This window comes from Syzygium oleosum, unplaced genomic scaffold (genome assembly GCF_021117445.2).
Source record: "Syzygium oleosum isolate NSW1041296 unplaced genomic scaffold, Sole_v2.1 Sole_v2.03, whole genome shotgun sequence".
Classification (NCBI taxonomy): domain Eukaryota; kingdom Viridiplantae; phylum Streptophyta; class Magnoliopsida; order Myrtales; family Myrtaceae; genus Syzygium; species Syzygium oleosum.
The window spans coordinates 10,285,410-10,303,378 of record NW_026607487.1 but is presented as its reverse complement, the minus strand read 5'-3'; the positions used below and the strand labels follow the sequence as shown (position 1 = coordinate 10,303,378).

General features: G+C 40.0%; 2 protein-coding genes across 2 annotated transcripts; one reads left to right on the top strand and one right to left on the bottom strand.

Annotated features, from left to right (window-relative positions):
• Positions 1 to 9,739: 9,739 nt before the first annotated feature.
• On the top strand, positions 9,740 to 10,144 carry LOC115689884 (uncharacterized). Its single transcript, XM_030616068.1, has one exon. It carries the CDS (start codon positions 9,740 to 9,742, stop codon positions 10,142 to 10,144), a length of 405 nt encoding a protein of 134 aa, XP_030471928.1.
• Positions 10,145 to 13,648: 3,504 nt separating this feature from the next.
• On the bottom strand, positions 13,649 to 17,274 carry LOC115689862 (probable receptor-like protein kinase At5g59700). The gene has a single exon (XM_030616035.2). It carries the CDS (start codon positions 16,560 to 16,562, stop codon positions 14,076 to 14,078), a length of 2,487 nt encoding a protein of 828 aa, XP_030471895.1. The 5' UTR covers positions 16,563 to 17,274; the 3' UTR covers positions 13,649 to 14,075.
• Positions 17,275 to 17,969: the final 695 nt, after the last annotated feature.

The window sequence follows — 17,969 nt, the reverse complement described above, 5'->3', positions numbered from 1 at the left end:
TCACAATTCTATCCAAGCCAAGACTGCCTTATATAAATCCAATGTCCTATTATTAACTTTTTTGTCGAGGACAAGTGGCACCGATAAGTCGCCATGTGAGCTCCACATCAGAAAAAGATAAAAAAGAGAAAGAAAAAATGAAAAAAGCTAACAAAGAAAAATAGAAATTCAAACCAGAGGACAGAGAGAGAGAGAGAGAGAGATTGCAGATGGTCGGGATTGTTCAAAGGACGTTGCCACCGTTCCGGCTTTCCTGGCAAGGGCTGTCGACCCCCGCAGGCTCTCAGCGAGGGTCGACCGACAATCACATGGTTATCGTTGACACCCAATTGTAGATACCTTGCCCAGATTTGGTCGTGCCCAAATCAGATAATGGCCTCCACATTTAAGCCCCAGCAACCCGTCACCGCCTCTTCATCTTCCCTTCGTCCGGGCCTCTCCACACTCTTCGAGTCCGACGCCGAGGTGGAGCTCTATCGCAAATCTGGGGTCGAGCTCAATGTGCAGCAAAGCTCGACCCCCAGATATAAGGTCGAGCTCCTTGCCACGAGCGTAACTTAATACCCAGATCTCAGGTTGACCTCGAAGCCACAAGCGAAGCTCGACCTAGATGGCGTTGAGCTAGATGCCATCGAGCCCAAGTGACGCATGCAGGGCGGCCAAGGCGGGAGTCGTGGGGTGTGGCGTCTGGGGGCATTATAGCGAATGTGATGCTGCATGAACTTGCAGTGGAGTTGTATCTACTCTTTCTAGAGAGAAATACTACGTTCTTCACAAAATGTAAGCACGTTCGAGTTTTCAGAAGCCGGTTTCTCTGTTCAACATCCGCACATATTGTTCTCCCTTGTCCTGTGCCAACTTTTTACTCTGCTTTGCTTTAACCATAGACAACAAGTGTCAAGGGTGTCCATGCAAACGCTGGCCGACCCTCATTGATGGCCCGCAGGGGCCGACAGCTCTTGCCGGCAAAGTCGGAACGGTGGTGGTGCCCCTTAAACACCCCGACCATCAGCAATCTCTCTCTCCTCTGCTCGAATTTTCTTTTTCATTTTTTGGTTGGCTTTTTTAGTTCTCCATTTTCCTTTTAATCTCTTTTGATGTGGTACTTACATGGCGCCATATCAGTGTCACTTTTCTTTGAAAAACATTAATATGTTATGTCAGATCCACGTCGGATTTCTAACGGCGATCTTGCATGGAATCATGACGAAGAGTTTATGTGTTACGTGAATAAATTTTAAGATTTTTTACGATACAAACAAAATTTTGGGTATTAGTGTCATACTGAGTATAATTTAAAATTCATAGTTTTTTTATTTATTTGTGAGATACTTGATAATCAAGCTTCGCTGGCATACAACTTATTGCATGCAAAAGATTCTCATTCCTTTCGAGTGCATGCGAACATGCTCTCTTGCTACGGGGCAAATGTCGTCTCCACTTTCTGTATCGTGCGCTGTTAGGTGGGCCTGAAGCTCCACTCTAGGGCAAGGACAGGAAGCAAAATTGAGTTTTCTTTTCCTTTCCTGGTGAGCTTTAAGGCAATTTTAAAAGGGAGAATATCCATATTGCTTATTTGTTTTTTTTTAGTCGTTTGGCGAATATAAAGTGGTTGAGCACATGGAATATTGCCTCACTAATAGACAAAGTATGGGATTAAGAAAGTCATGGTCATTAATAACAAAACAAAAGAAAAGACAACAATTTCTAAAATTTCAAGTTTATCCGAAGTCGACCGATATCCAATATAAGTATAGCCAAAAAATAAAAGAGTACAGTGCTCATCAAATTTGTGTCCGCAAGAGACAAATTACTGTACCTTTTTATTATTCATGTATTCTTCTTGTAGTGAAAGCTTCAAATAAGCATAGATGTGCATATTTGGAGAGCTCAGTGTGGATCATGATGTGACTGTTGTCCATTATAATAGTCAGAGTGCTATACATCTTATTAAAGATCAAATGTATCATGTAAGGATAAAGTATATTGATGTGCGATATCATTTTATTCAGGGCATACTTGCTGGTGACTATATCAAGGTCTTGAAGATTGGTACAAAAAGCAATCCAGCTAATATGTTGACGAAGCCCTTGCATATGGTTAATGTTTGTCGCAGTTCAGTTTTTCTCTAGTAGGAGGAGAAGATTGTTTGTTGCTTATGTAAAATTCAAGCCAAGATGGAGATTTGTTGAGTATGTCTTAAATTCTCTATGGGATTGGGCCAACGTTAGGGTTTGGGAGCAATATAAATATTTTTGTTTTCCAAATTATTAGGTTAAGAAGTTTAGATAGAAAGAGTCTTAAATTTTTTTTAGCCACCTTTTGTAATCCTTGAATTACTATAGTGGATTTTGCTTCACCTCTCCCCATGGTTTTTCTCGCAAGGGTTTTCCACGTTAATCTATGTATTCTTTTATTTTTCTCAATTTTAATTTCGTTATGGGTGTTTGTGATAATCTTTGAGAACTAAGCCACAATCCATGATGGTCGTCGAAAGAAAATAAATAAATCTCATCTATTACTAGGAAAACTTCCAAGATTTTGTGTATTACAATATTTTGAATAGGAGTTATTAAAAAATAAATGCAAAGAGGCATAATTTGTTTATGATATGAGGATTCTGTTTTTTAATCGACCATAAAACTGCCACAGTCAGTAAACAGTCCAACACAAAAATTGTTTCCTCCAACAAAAAAATTATTTATTCATTAAATCTCCAATGTTATACAGTAAAATAAACTAGGGTTAAGCGGTTCCAGGTTCCTTACAGGTTCCACCTGAAATCTACCTGTCGGAACCTGGAACCTGGAGGTTTCAGGTTCTAAAAGGTTCTTAATTTTTTTTTGATAAAAAAATGAAAATGAACGCAATAAATCATTCACCAAAGAGAAAACATATAACTAGTTTTCTTGATATTACGGTTCAAATAAATACAATTAAAATGAGAAGTCATTGCGTGAATCGATACTATGGATGAGTGGTTCCATATTCCGTACAGGTTCCACGTAGAACCTACCTATGAAAATAGGTTCCTCATTTTTTGAAATCTGAAACTTACCCTATCAAGGGTTCCAGGTCGGTCCCAAGGTCTATCCAAGTTCCACTTGTATTATTAATTGAACAATTGTAATGAATCATTACCTTTAATGACCATCACTTGCTACTATGATTCACTGACCACAACTTATATTTAGACACACGAAAAATATGAAATATTAACAAGTCATAAAATGAAAACTCAGACTAATGATTCTAGATAATACACTCATCATTAACGCCATGAAACACCACCGGATCACGCAAAGACATAAACCAAGAAAAAATACAAAAAACTTATTTAGGTTTCAGATTCCATATTTCAGGTTCCCCCTACCTAGAACCTATAACCTACCCGTCAAAACAGGTTCCTACTAGTTAGGTTCTCAGGTACCAGGATAAAACCTGGAACCATACTCACCCCTAGAATAGACGATATGTCATCGTGCATCATCCAAGTTTCAGTCCTCAAAAGTCCCTTCAGCTATACCAGCCACGGTAATTCTATCATGTGATGACAACATGGATGACACGGACAACATGGCGGCGGCGGTGGCGGCGGCGAGCACGAGCACGAGCACGGCGGCGGCAGCTCTAAACACGAGCACGGTGACGGCACTAACCAAAAGCACGGCATCGGTAGAGGTGGAGGCGGCGGCGGAGGCGAAGGCGGCGGAGACGGTGGCAGAGACGGCGGTTTCTTGATAGCTGGAATCCTAATCCTCCTCTTAGGATCACGACGATATCTGAGGACACCGCCGCCTACAACGACGACAATGACTATGGTGACACTGATGCTGACCCACCTCGGAGAGTCCCACCACGGAGTGTTGTTGTCTTTGAGCGATATAGAAATTGGAACGTTCCCTGCCGAAGGAACGTTCCCTGCCGCTGGAGAAGGGAAGTACGGGAGCCCCGGACGGTTCTGTGGACAATTATTGTTCGCCATCAAGAAAACTCTCTGCAGTTCAATGGAAGCTGTGAGTTTGCAAACATTTTTGGAAGCATCAATTCATACCAAAAAAGGGTAATGATTGTTAAAAGAGATAGCACTTTAATAGAAAAGAAATACTTTTTTAGCGAGATATAATGAGTCGAAAGAGGTGCTTGCACATACCTTAACAAGAAGAACTGAGCAAAACCAGTGAGTGATGTTATCGCTATAGTTCTTACGCAACCTGGAAAGAAATGCGAATTTCCCTAGGGTCGGCTCATTATATTGGCTCTCTATGGTGTTTTGGTCAACTCGTCAACGATGTTATTTTAAGTGAGGATAAACGTAAGAAATGATGATTGAAAAGCAGGACAAAGAGTTGGGAAATTTCATGTCACTCACCTAACAGTCGTGATTTGATTTTGATGACATTGTATACTGGTAAAAAAAAAATAATAGGGATAATGATACAAATGATCTCTGAATTTTGATTCGATGTGTAATTTGGCCCATGAACTTTTAATTTGTTTAATGCGATTTTTGAACTTTTATTTGTTAAATGTGATCCCTGAACTTTTGGTAAATATTCAAACTAGTCGCTAAACTATATGAAAATATCTAATGTTATCCTTCAATTCATTTAAATTCAGGGACAATATTGAACATTTTCATATAGTGCAATGACTAGTTTGAACATGTACTAGAAGTTTAGGTACCATATTGAATAAGTTAAAAATTTAGGGATCACATTGCACATTGAGCTAAAGTTGAAAGATCACATTACATACTGAGTTAAAGTTCGAAAATCATTTGTGTCATTTTCCCAAAACAATAAACACATCGAATCTTGGACGGTGATTCGACCGCAGACGCGAAACGTTGAAGGTGGGATGCTTCTTTCTTGAGTCTTGACAAGAAACGCTAGAAATAAAGTAGTTACTATCAAATCAACTCGTAATTGAATATTGCAACATCTTTTGAATGGGATTGAGTCCAAAACTAAGAGAGCATTGGCCAACCCTCACCGATGGCCGTTGCGGTCGACAGCTCTCGCAGGAGAAGTCGAAACGGTGGGCGCACCCGTTAAACACCCCCAACCATATGCAATCTCTCTCTTTCTCCCCTCTGGTCCGTTTTGCTTTTTTTTTTTTTGGCATTGTTAGTTCTCCATTTTCCTTTTAATCTTTTTTTGATGTGGTGTTCGCATGACGCCGCATCGGCGCCACTTTTCCTCAAAAAATATTAATAATGCCACTTTGGACATACATCAAATTATCAATGGAGGTGTTGGACAAAACTGTTATGAAAGATATATATATATATATATATATATATATATATATATATATATATCACAAATACAAATTCGAGATTATTGTGACATAAAAAAATTATTTAGATATTAGTGTTATAGTGAGTATAATCTAACATTGATAATCAAGTTGATCATGCTGACCTACGACCTGCTGCATGCAAAAAATTCCTATTCCTTTCGAGTGCATGCGAACATGCTCTCTTCCTAGGAGTCAAATGTCTTCTCCACTGCTTTCTGTATCATGCGCCGTTAGGTGGGCCTGAAGCTCCAATCTAGGGCAAAGACAGGAAGCAAAATTGAGTTCTTTTTAAAAGGGAGAATACCCATATTGCTTATTTGTTTTTTTTTCTTTATTCGTTTGGCGGATATAAAGTGGTTGAGCAAATGGGATATTGCCGCACTAATAGATAAAGTATGGGATTAAGAAAGTCATGGTCATAAATTAACAAAACAAAAGAAGAGACGACACTTTCTAAAATATGCAGTTTAACCGAGGTCGACCCACAACCAATATAAGTATAGCCAAAGAACAAAAGAGTACAGTGCTCATCATTATTTGTGTCCGCGCAAGCGACAAATTAAAGTACCTTTTTATTATTCGTGTATTTTTAATGTAGTGAAAGCTTCATATAAGCGTGGATGTGCATAATTATATTAATGGGGAATGAGAGGATTATGGCACGAGCTTCTTCTCTCTCGCAAAATTTGGACATAAATTCTAAGAAGAGAATAAAAAACTGATCCTAGGATGATAAAAGTGGTCCAAGTTATTGAGGTGAGGGTCTTTCCAGCCCACCCACCTATACAGAAAAGTTTACAGGTGGGCCTGAAAGACCTTCGCCTATAAACTTAGTAATGGAATGTTTAGCAAAGAAAGGGGAAAAGTATAAAAAATTCCTAAACCTATTGCATTGTACCAATTTAATCATAAATTTTTTAGTTGGAATAATTTAGTCCTAAACATTTTCACATTGATACCAATTCAGTCCATTCGATCAATTTAGGTTGGAAATTGCTGACGTGGATGTCACCTGTCCTACATGGTACTGCCAGTGGATGGCTGGTGGTGACGTGGAGATTTTTAATAATATTTTATTAATTTAAAAAAGATCCCTTTTTTTGCTTTTTTTTTTTTTTCTCTTCTCTTTTCTTTGGCCTGTCGTCGGTTTCGACCATGATCGATGACCGGCCACAAGCGAGGGCCGGCAAGGGCATCGTGGCCCTTGCCAAGGCCGCGAGGGTCCAGCCCCTGCCAATGCCCACAGGCCAAAGGAAAGAGAAGGAAAAAAAGAAAGGAAAAAAAATTAATAAAAATATTAAAATATTATTAAAAATATCCTCGTTAGCGTCGGTAGTCGCCGGCCATGCCACTTAGGACAGCCGGCTTCCACATCAGTAACGTTTTACTTAAATTGGCCGGATGAACTGAATTGGTACTAGTATAAAAATGTTTATGACTAAATTGGTAAAATTAAAAGGTTTATGATTGAATTGGTATCAATGTAAAATGTTTAAAACTTTTTTTTTGGTGCTTTTCCCTCAAAGAAAGTATCTCACCCATTAACCTAAGACATTAGTCCCGAATCCCCATGTCTTTGCTGCCTTTTGGGCTTGCTTTCAAATGGGTTCAGTCCACACTGTCTTGACTTAAAGCCCATAGATCTGTTTTCTTTTCCTTGTTTAGGCGATGAGCCCATTGCGCTAACTTTGTTGAAATAAAAAATGCTTTCGCCAAAGATGTTGACTCAATCTCATAGTACAATGAGTTTTTCATTCTAGCTATAAAACTAATAATATAATTCTTATTTTGTTGTCGGTACTAGGATGTTAACACGGCATCGTGTAAATCTAGCGATGAAAAATATAATATATATTGCTTATGAAGGAGGTTGTTTGAATAAAACCATCATTTTTATAGCTTTTGCAAGTCGCAACCGCTTGCCAAGCTAGGCTAACCAGGAAATTCACCTTTGAATTTTGACTTCAGTTTCGCTCTCTGCCATACCATCCAAGTTTCTCTGCCATCACTAACCCTAATTTACAAAGCATCGCCATTGTTATTATTGCTATATTTTAGGAGAAAACTTGATGTCCGGTTAGAGACTTTGAATTAGTTGCGACCTAAAAATCTTGCTATTATTGAATCTTTTCTACTGAATTAATGAATTTTAAATTGTGCAAGGGGAAAAAAACAAATTCACCCATTCAAAATTCAAAGTCCAATAGTTTTTTTTGGTCGGTCGAAAAATTCAGAGTCCAATTAATATAAGTGTGGAAAAAATACCATACTTTTGTTGAAGTCAGAATATGCCAAGGATTGGAACCCCATCTCTTCTTATTACGAGATTATCCCATTCCAATTCCAATTCAAAACCCCACTTAATTAAGATAATAAGAGTCAATACAACGAAAGAAGAATAAAGAGCATGTTACTTAGCGCTTTCTTTAGCCGATCATAATGGGGAGGCGCTTTTCCCCTTTTCTATTCTAAAATGCATGAATGGACCAACTTAATCGCTATGCTTTTAAATAGTAGCAGATGTGTGCATTATCTTACTCTAACTTCAAAGGCATACAAAAACATCATCTTAACAAAGGAGGGGAGTGAGATCCTACCATGGTCAAATAAAAGAGATAATAGTTAAAAGGTTGAATTTCAATTTGAAGGGTATTTTGGTGAACTATCTATAGACGGATGGTTTTAGTAATAAATAGGGTGGAAATAACAGCTACCTAATTATATCAATAGGGTATGAGAGAATTATAGCAAGAATGATTTTAGGACAATATAAGTGGGCCGAGTTATTCAGATAAGGGTCTTTAAGGCCCATAGATGGACCATGTAATGGAATGGTTGTGAGAGAAAGTATTTCACCCTTTAAGACCCAAGACTTTTTAGTTAGTCCCCTTGTCTCTGCTGCTTTTTGGGCTTGCTTTGAAACAGGCTTTAGTCCACAAACATGTTTTTTCTTTTATTTTACAAAAAGTCCATAGACCTATTTTTCTTTCTCTTGCTTGGTCCAAGAGCCCATGCACTTAGTTTGTTGTCAGCTTAGATTGGAACCCTTCTTGTTCCCCATTACTTCCAAGATAATCCTTGAAAGTCATGGCTCGAATGAAAGCATTCTCTCCTCGACCCAATTTCTGGCTAGATTTTTCTATTTTTATTCCTTAAACAAATTTTTGAGCAGAAAATAGCATTTGCCAATGATACAAAATTTATATTCCCGAAATATAAATTCGTTTGATATGTTATTCGTAAATTTCTGTTCCGGGCAACAACGGGTGGGTGGCGGTGGGTGGCCAGTCAGCAGCGGTAGTGGGAGGCAGCTGCGGGAGGTAGGCAGCAAGGGCGAGCGATAAGAAGAGTTATTATTTCTGTTTCTGTTCTAGAAATAGAAAAGTAACAAAAAAACAAAAAAGTAACAAAAATCTATTTTTCATTTCTATTTCAAACGTCTTTTTGAGCTAAAAATTTATCCCGGAAGTCAAAAAATGAAGTTGCGTTGCCAGATGAATTTCTGTTCTAAACCTTTTTTTCGGGATCAGAAAAATTAAAAAGTAGGGAAATAAAATAGTTATCATTCATGCCCTCAATGTCTATCGCGTAAAACCACACATAGTTGCCAGAATTTGGTGTATCTAGGCGGCGGCGCCCCCCTGCCCTCCGGAATTTCGGTGAAGGGTTATCATTTATTTTAATCACCTCGACTTTTGGATCAACGTTTCCTTTTTCCCCCTAAAAATTCTCGGTCCACTGTTGGAATAAAATGTTTTCGCCAAGGGTATTGCCGCATTTTCACGGCACAATGAGTTTTTTATTCCATCGCTAAAACTAGCGGGCACGAAGTCATTTTTGTTGACAGTAGTCCAATATCAACACACGCACCGTTTATGAATTTAAAATTGCGCAATCAAGAAAAAAAACTATACCACTCATTCAAAATTCGGAGTCCAATAGAAGTGCGGAAGAAATACCGTACTTTTGCTGAAGTCAAATATGCCTAAGATTGGAATCCCATCCTTTCTTATTACGAGAGCATCCTATTCCAATTCCTATTCAATAACTCCAACTTTAATTAAGATAATAAGAGTCAATACAAGGAAAGAAGAGTAAAGAGCATGTTACGAAACACTTTCTTTAGCCGATCATAATAATGGAGAGGCTCTTTTCGCCTTTTCTATTCTAACGTGTGCACGAATGGAACATGATGACTTAAATCGCCGTGCTTTTACATATTAGCCGATGTGTGCATTATCTTTACTCTTAACTTTCAAAGGCATACAAAGTTAAAATTCAGCTCCCAGATGCCGCCCATCCATGCGCGCGCGCATTCACCTTTCACCTACAAACGCATTGAAACACAAGCCGGACCGCACTATAAAAAGCAAATACAGATACAATCACAAACCACTCCATAAAGTTGGGCACGACACCTTTGGAAGCACTCCCTATGGCAGCAGCTTCCACCTGCATGACAAATTGCATCGCTGACGGCGACACCAGGTTCGCTGCCCGGGCAGGGCCGAGGTACGTGAGCCTTCGCAAGGGGCCGGAACTGGACAGCCATCTTTTTCCAGGGGCGCACGGGTGGCGGTCGCACCCCAGAGTGGTGGATGGTATATCTTGCAGGCAGATGTACCTGAGGAGCTACACCTTCTCCAGGAAAGAGAGCGTGCCCGAGAGGACCAAGAAGTGCTTGGGAAGAGTCAAGCAGAGAGTGTTGCGTGGGAAATTGGTGGTCCAGAGGGCTAAAGAAGTGTCTTGCTCGGCTTTCTTGGCGATATTTCAACGCCTTCTCTCTTGTACGGCCAAAATCGATGTTGCTGATTATCATCTCTCCCAGAGAGACTACTGAGCATATCTGACTGTTTCTCTTCACCTTGAATCTTTTGCTTTTCTGTTTTTCTGGGTGTCAAGCGCTTCATACGGGGTGAATCGTGTATCATATCTATTATATGATGGTGGGTCGAGTGCAAAGATCAGTGCAGAAAGGTGGAAGCTGTGAGAGGATGATCAGTGTTATTTGCTATGAATTTCTTACTCTTTCCTATTTTCTGGAAGAGGAAGTTCGTTTTTGTGAACTTGTTGTTTCTTAAGATTAATTCGTAGGCGTTGTTTCATTTTCGTCTCTAGTTTTGAGTCTGAATGTGTTTGAAGGCAAGAGAGCAGTACCACTATTTCCAATATTCAACGGGGAAAGCAAGATATGACCTATTGACCTTGCAAGAGTAGAAAACTTATAAATATGTACTCAAAGTCGGCTAGATTGCATCCAACGACAACACTTAATTTCGCAAACCAATTCTCAAGTCTAATTCAAACAGGAGGATGAAGAGAGAGGACTGCTATGGATCATGCTTTCGTTTGAGCATTGTGAGTTTCGATATAAATGTAAACATCGCATAATTTTAATGGAGGACCTATGTAAAGTTAGGTGATCCTAAAACCACACATCTTCTTACCTTCAAGAATAAATCACTATTTGTCACGACCAAGTTCTCAGAGAAGATGCTCTCACAATTTGACTTGTACACTTTCGAGTATTAGGACAAGCATTAGAAAGGTTAGGAAAAAAAGTTGAGACTCATCACCCGGACTTCGGTTGAGAAACATTGCCACATGAGTATGCCAAGGATGGTAAACTCACATTAGGAAAAGTGCTTTATCTTTCATTAAGGTATTGGAGTGAAACAGTGTCCATCAATCACCATTTGAGGAAGTGAACTGTCAAATGATCATCGTGAAACCCTAAGAGAGCATAATCAAGCAACTTTTTCATGAGCATTCACTACTCCTCGAGACCAGCAAGTAGAAACATTATGAAAGGCTAAAGCTCTAGCCCACACATTTCACTGAAGTAAAAAAGAAGTTCAGCTACAAAGGTGGGACATAGCTCCATGAACGTGTTGGGGAAAAAATCAAGCAATCGATAAAAAAGAATAGAACCAGATTTTGAGGTACGATAAAACTCCCTTTAAGAAATTATTTGCCTCATAACGTTGTTAATGGTTACGAACAACAATCCTTTAGGATATAACAACGTCTCGGAATGAGGATATTAAAGAGTAATTCTGGTATTTCTCCAAGAACTCTCAAAAGGGAAACAATTAGAAAAAATGTTGTATGTCTCTTGAAAGAAATGAGAATGGAAGTTAAAAGTATTGAACATAAATGTTGAACACACAATAGCATATAAATATGTTTGAACGAATACAACATTTCAAAGATTAAAAAGATACGTCGGAACAAACATAACCTTTTAAAGGTTAAGAAATTATATCCAAACAGACACAATCTTCCAAAAGTTGTAAAAGCACTTAATAACCATTAGGCAAAAATAATAAAATTCGAAATTAAATATTAAAAAAATAATCTTAACTCTATAGCGAACAATCACACTATTTCAATAAGACATAAATGTTATTTTTTAATTAAAATTTTAATGAATAACGCGTATTTATATCTTTTCGATATAAGATAAGGCACCTCTTCGTTTGTTTTACTAACCAACTGCCAACAGAAAGCTCGTGCCTGGAGTAATTAATTAATTAATCCTGATGAGAGCAAGAGAGGTGGGTAGTTGTAAGTTGGGAGGGGTAGGCTGAAGGTGGGATCATCACTTTGGTTCCTGTCTCAGCTTTCGTGCGTCATTATCATTTGACTAATGTTTCTCTTGACAGAAACTTGCGCGCAGGAACGACGACGAACAAGACAAGCATCGTTATAAAACGAATCGAACACATGTACACAGAAACTTATGCACATGCCATGACATGAGACACGAGGCTGTGATGGGTGTATCGACCCTGAGCTTCTCATTTCCGGTCTTAAACCTTATTAATTATTATGTAGTAATGTTCAATAGGTCCGTGAAGTGGGTGGATGTTATCGCTACCCCTACCAGCAATTAGCTCCCATGCAGTTGCTTTAACTAATTAATCTTTAATTAATTGATTGATTGACTGATTGATTAGTTAACATGATGATGAAATCATTCCACTTAAAGCAGGTGTAATTTGTCGACCAAATTCAAAGGCTTTTCAAGTCTGGCCAAACTGATCTTGCTGAATCCTACCCGAACCAACTTTTATTCTGTGCGCATGAGATACGACTCAAGGTAGGGTATGTAATTAAGGCTAGATTACCGGTGAGGATGTATTATCTGTGTGTTTGAGCTGGTACTGGTAGACATCAATTTGGATAGAAATTTCGACAGACAGGATAAGTTGACCTTAGCTTAAGAATACTTATTCGTTTATTGTCCGTCGAAACCAAATTTAAAATTCCACGGATAGTACCGTTTGGATATGAACTATGAAGCATATCATAGCAGGAATCCAAGGAAAACCACGTCCATGAGTGATTGCCGCGATTAAACCTGTCAAACTTGTGATAGACATAAGTTCATCCCATAATAAAATCTGGGTTTGATGTAATATTAGTGGCTCTAATGGAATCATTAGAAATGGTATGGATTAACAAGAGCAGATCCAAGCTACAGCACTTTCTTAAGGCCTTGGTCGACTTCGCATACAGTCTTGGAGGTCAAGTGATGGCGCAACTTCTGCATTTTGAGTAATCGAGCTTACAGACTGCTTAATATTAAGTCAAGTGAATTCAAGGGCCAATCCAATCAGGGCACAAGTTGGCTGCAAATCATCTATTGATTCTTTCACTGTGTATTTGTACATTCGATCACACACCTCTTTAAGGTCTTTGAAGGTCCACAACCTCACGTCGTCCTCGATCTGAGGTCGGGGACCTCAAAGTCCCTCCATGACAGGAAACTAAGAGGGTGATCATGCGTGCGGGAAGGAAGAGATGGCTGAGAACGATTTTGGTGGTGGTTGAGACAATGAAGGCGGGCGGCCATGAGGCTTTCCATGGTGGCTGTATCAAGTTGTCCGCAGAGAGAAAGAGCGAGTGTGGGGCTCTGCTTCTGCATTTGTGAAAGAGAAATGCCGGAGGAAGAAGATGGGATCAAACCACACGTCTGCAAGCGTAGGATAGTTTGAACTATCCACCAATGAAAATGTGGGCAGCAGCCAACGATAGTCTCCAGCTAATCTGTGCCCCTCCAATTATTAAACATCTTCAACATCATGATCCAGAACTGAGGCGAGTAACTGATCAACTTATTGACAAAATGACAAGGCATTGTGAAGATAAGACTACCTAAAAGCAAAACTCGAGCAGCATCCAAGAATCCTCCTGTTGTACATCTAACTGCTTCATTACATATTTAAGCACCAAGGGTTCATGTGCACAAATGCAGCAGAAACATGAATTTACAAAATCAATGTCACTTGCGACAGGCAACGATAAAATCTCGGATTCACAATTCAAACCCAGCCAATCAATTCAAAGAAAGGTGAAATAAATGAACATATAAACATTCCTGTGAAGTGTGAACACGGAAAGGAACAAGTAAACATTACAAGAAAACGATTCAGATTCAACAGCTTTTATCAGTAATCAGATTCATCACTATCATTTACCTAAAACACACCGGTATTCTTTCTGTTCAAAGTCAGGTCCGTCCATAAGCAAACTCCATCAAGTGAGACATCAATGACACATGAAACTAGGTGGGTTCCTCCTTTTCTCCTGATCCCTTGACTCAACCAAAGTCGCATTGCGGCACCCCCAAATGTTCCATTTGTATAAAGCGGCAGCAGCACTAGCAAACCAAACTTATAGATGAAACTACTAAAAGTGAATCCTGCCTTATCATGGTTGGTTGGAGAAAGAATCAGAACAAGAGGTGAGCAAGATGAATGTTTCAGTCATCTACCCTCAGAGTTCACAAGCTGCGAGAACACTTTACTCATCGAGACGTCGTTGACACTAGATAGTTCAAACTGCGCAGTGGAAATTGTCGGATCGGCATTGCTGAAATTGTGGACTTGAGGAGATAGCTCACCGATCATGTTAGTACTGTTTTCTTCAGGGTCACCTTGCACAACCGCCTCTTGAAGTTGAAGGGCATATTCCAGATTCCACAGCACATCTCCCATTGAAGGCCGATCAACCCCGAAGTCGGCCAAGCATTTCTCAGCCGTTTCCCCAAACTTCCGAAGAGAATCAGGTCTGATATTACCGACAAGAGTAGGGTCTATGATCTGATCCAATTGCCCTTTCTTTTGCCACTTCATTGCCCACTCCGCCAAGTTCACCTTTTCCCTAGGGAGTGATGGATCAATAACGGGTCTTGCACAAAGGACTTCGAGTAAGACTACCCCAAATGAATACACATCCGATTTTTCGGTAAGTTGTTGCCTTCTGAAGTATTCCGGATCAAGGTATCCGAAACTCCCTTTCACTGCTGTACTTACATGGGTCTGATCAATTTCTGGCCCTGTCTTGGAAAGCCCAAAATCAGCAACTTTTGCCATGAGGTTCTCATCAAGCAAAATATTTGCAGACTTCACATCGCGATGGATGACTGCTTTTGCATAGCCAGTGTGAAGATAGTGGAGCCCTCTAGCAGAACCAATGCATATCTCAAGCCTCTGCTTCCATCTCAGGTTAGGAAGGCCAGAGCCATAAAGATGGCTCTTCAGTGTGCCGTTCTCCATGTATTCATAAATCAAAATCATCTCATTCTTTTCATCACAATACCCAATCAAAGAAACCAGATGGCGGTGGCGAAACTGTGAAAGCATCTCGATTTCAGTTTGGAACTCCGCAAGTCCCTGCTGGGACCGAGGATTACCCCTCTTAACAGCTACTTTTGTTCCATCATTCAATTCTCCCCGGTACACTTTTCCAAAACCGCCAATACCAATGACCCAACTCTCATCAAAGTTGTTCGTGGCCTCTTGAACAGCCACAAAGGGAAAGCGATACCCAAGATTGGAAGCAGCGCTAAGGGTTGTTCCATTAGAGTATTTACTCCCCATGGTGTGAGAAGTGCATCCATTAGTGGATAATGGAATCCATGTCTTGGAAAGCCCCTGCTTTGCAAGTCGTTGTCGCCTTCTCCGGCACCACAAAAAGAGAACTCCAGCCAAAAGTGTTGCAGTAAACGCCCCAATAGTTATACCGACTATGACACCAACATTTTTGCCAGAGCCGGAACCTGAAGATATTGCCGCCGCCGCCCCTTCGAGGCTTCCATCAGAATTGTTCATCTTCATGATCTCTAACCCATTCAAAATGGCATTGGGGTAAGCGCCATTTGCCGTAAATGGACCAACACTTACACGAAGCTTATTGCTTACTGACACCCCTGAAACTAGATCGTAGAAATAGGGAACAGCCAAATTGAACAAGAGGCTACTCAAATCAAGGTCACTAACAACAACAGATGAGTCAAGATAGACATTGAAGTAGAGCTGGTTAAGCAATGGGCTCACTATATCACAGAAGTGAAAGCGAATAAGGTGTCTAAATCCAACATCTATATCAAACTCCCAGGTGACATTGAAATTGCTGTTAGGATCACTTCCCGAGTTCATCTCAGTTGCAGTGCCATAGACTGAAGCGGGAGCAGTATCTTGCGTCGGCCCACCTGATACATATTTAACTGCTCCAATGTTCGACTTATTTGTCGCCAGATTAGGTTGGACCAGAAAATTATAGTCGGGATCCCAATTTCTCCAGAGAGTATCATTCGTAGCAGAAACTTTTGGTCCACCCATGTTCAATCTCCAGACTGTCTGAAGAGCCTGCGATAAGAGACCTTGAAACTTCCCTGAAGGAAGAGTATTGGCATCATCCTGAATTAAAGTGTCGGGCAAGGAGACAACTTCAATTGCATTCAGAAATGCAAATGAGTTATTGGAGGCGGTAAAGGTGACAACAAGGTTACTCGACGTTACGTTCAGGGAAAACTCTTTCATGACGCTGCCACTGGCGCTAAAATTACTGAGGAGAGCAAAGTTTTGGGCCGAAACAGAAAAACTAGCAGTGCTCATCTTGTAAGATTGGTAATCGAAAGGAGAGAAATAGAGCCGAATCCAGTGCCTACCACCCTGGCTGATGGGAAATGTGTATCTTGTGGAACCGGTAAAGACTCTAGCGGTTTGATAGAGCTGGGAGACATCAGAAGAATTAAGAGAGTTCGATGCACTGGCCAGAACATTTTGCGGGGTGGAAAGGAACTTTGAGGCTAGGTTATCGGCGAGAAAAACGCGGGTACCTACACTGGTATTGCTTGAGGATCCACAATCTATAAGGTAATTATCTGGAGGAGAATACCCATTAGAAGACCAAGCCAAACACAAGATTGACAAAGCCCACCAAAACAATAAGCTTCTGTTGCACTTCATCTACGTATTTAAGCTAAGGAGCTCAGCAATCAAGCTATCTTTGAGCTAGGCAAAGCTCAAATCTTGATTTCTCACACAGGAAGAAGTGAACGACAGGGGGAGTACAGGGGTCGAATCACAAAGGGCAAGCACTCACGATCATGAACTAACCGAAAAACAGTACAAAGATAGCAACTTCAAGATCTTATCTCGAAGATATGAGATTTGGAAAGAAGAAAAAGAGCAACCGATCCCAATCAGGCACACGATCGAGATCAAAACCCTATTGACAGAGCTCAACAGGAAACGTTAAAGATGGCACCTTTATAGCAGATGCAGCACCAATACAGAGAGAGAGAGAGAGAGAAACCGTACAAGCCCAGCTTGAAATGGCACATCAGACGAACACGGTGGGAAGGTTGAAGAGTTCCCAGATACCCAAACAAGACTTTAAGAGGCATCAAACAGATTTGCAGAGAGAGAGACCACCCAAAATTGCCAGGCACTAGCCGGTTTGTACTCGGTGACAACCCAAGAGAAAGGACAGATTCCTAGATTTGTTTATACTTTATATCATCAAAGAAAGAAAGAGAAAGAAAAGCAATATAGAGGAAAAACTTTAAACAAGTGGGAGTCAAAAGGGGTTGGAGTTGGAGCAACAATATTCTTAAAAAAACCAAAACATGAGAGCAACCCAGCTAGAGGTTCAGCATTCGGTGGAGAGCTGACCTCGTCTTAAATGAAACCGGCGCTTCATGTTAATGGAGACGGCAGAGATATTTCTTCAAAGGGTGATGGGGATTGGAGAAGAAGAAAAGAGTTACATAAGAATTTACTTCTCTCGAATCACGCATGATAACAGTTGTGACTGTTACTGCCGTTTTTTGGAGTACGTTAGGTAAAGAGTTTCTTTCTAATTCTGCGCGGTTTAACCTTCCGTGGATTGAGTGCTATCTATCTTTTCTCACTTCCCGCGAATCATGTGACGTTTCTTTGCTCTCTTTTTTCGGGTTTAATTCTTTAATCTATTCATGACTTGTCGTGCCGGCAAAACGGATTCTCGAATTATAAGCTGCGATAATCACGAGCTTGAAAGGTTTCATAATCAACGGATAATATTTGCCTTGTTTCTTTATATCATTTCCTTCCACTAACACTATAATCAATATCACGATTAACAAAAAAATACGGCAAATTTTAAAATATTTATGGAGAAAGAAAATGAAAAGGGTACGCTATTTTCTCATCTTGTTTATCCCTCGTTCCCGTACAAAGTAGAAGCACTTGGATTAATCATTTCCTTCCGCTAATACTATATTCAAATATTCAAGAAATAAATCAAGTTAATATATGGAAATGGAGTATCGGAGAATTTCTTTTTTATCATTTTGCAGTGCGTTCCTTATTTTCACGTGTCGACGCTCTCAC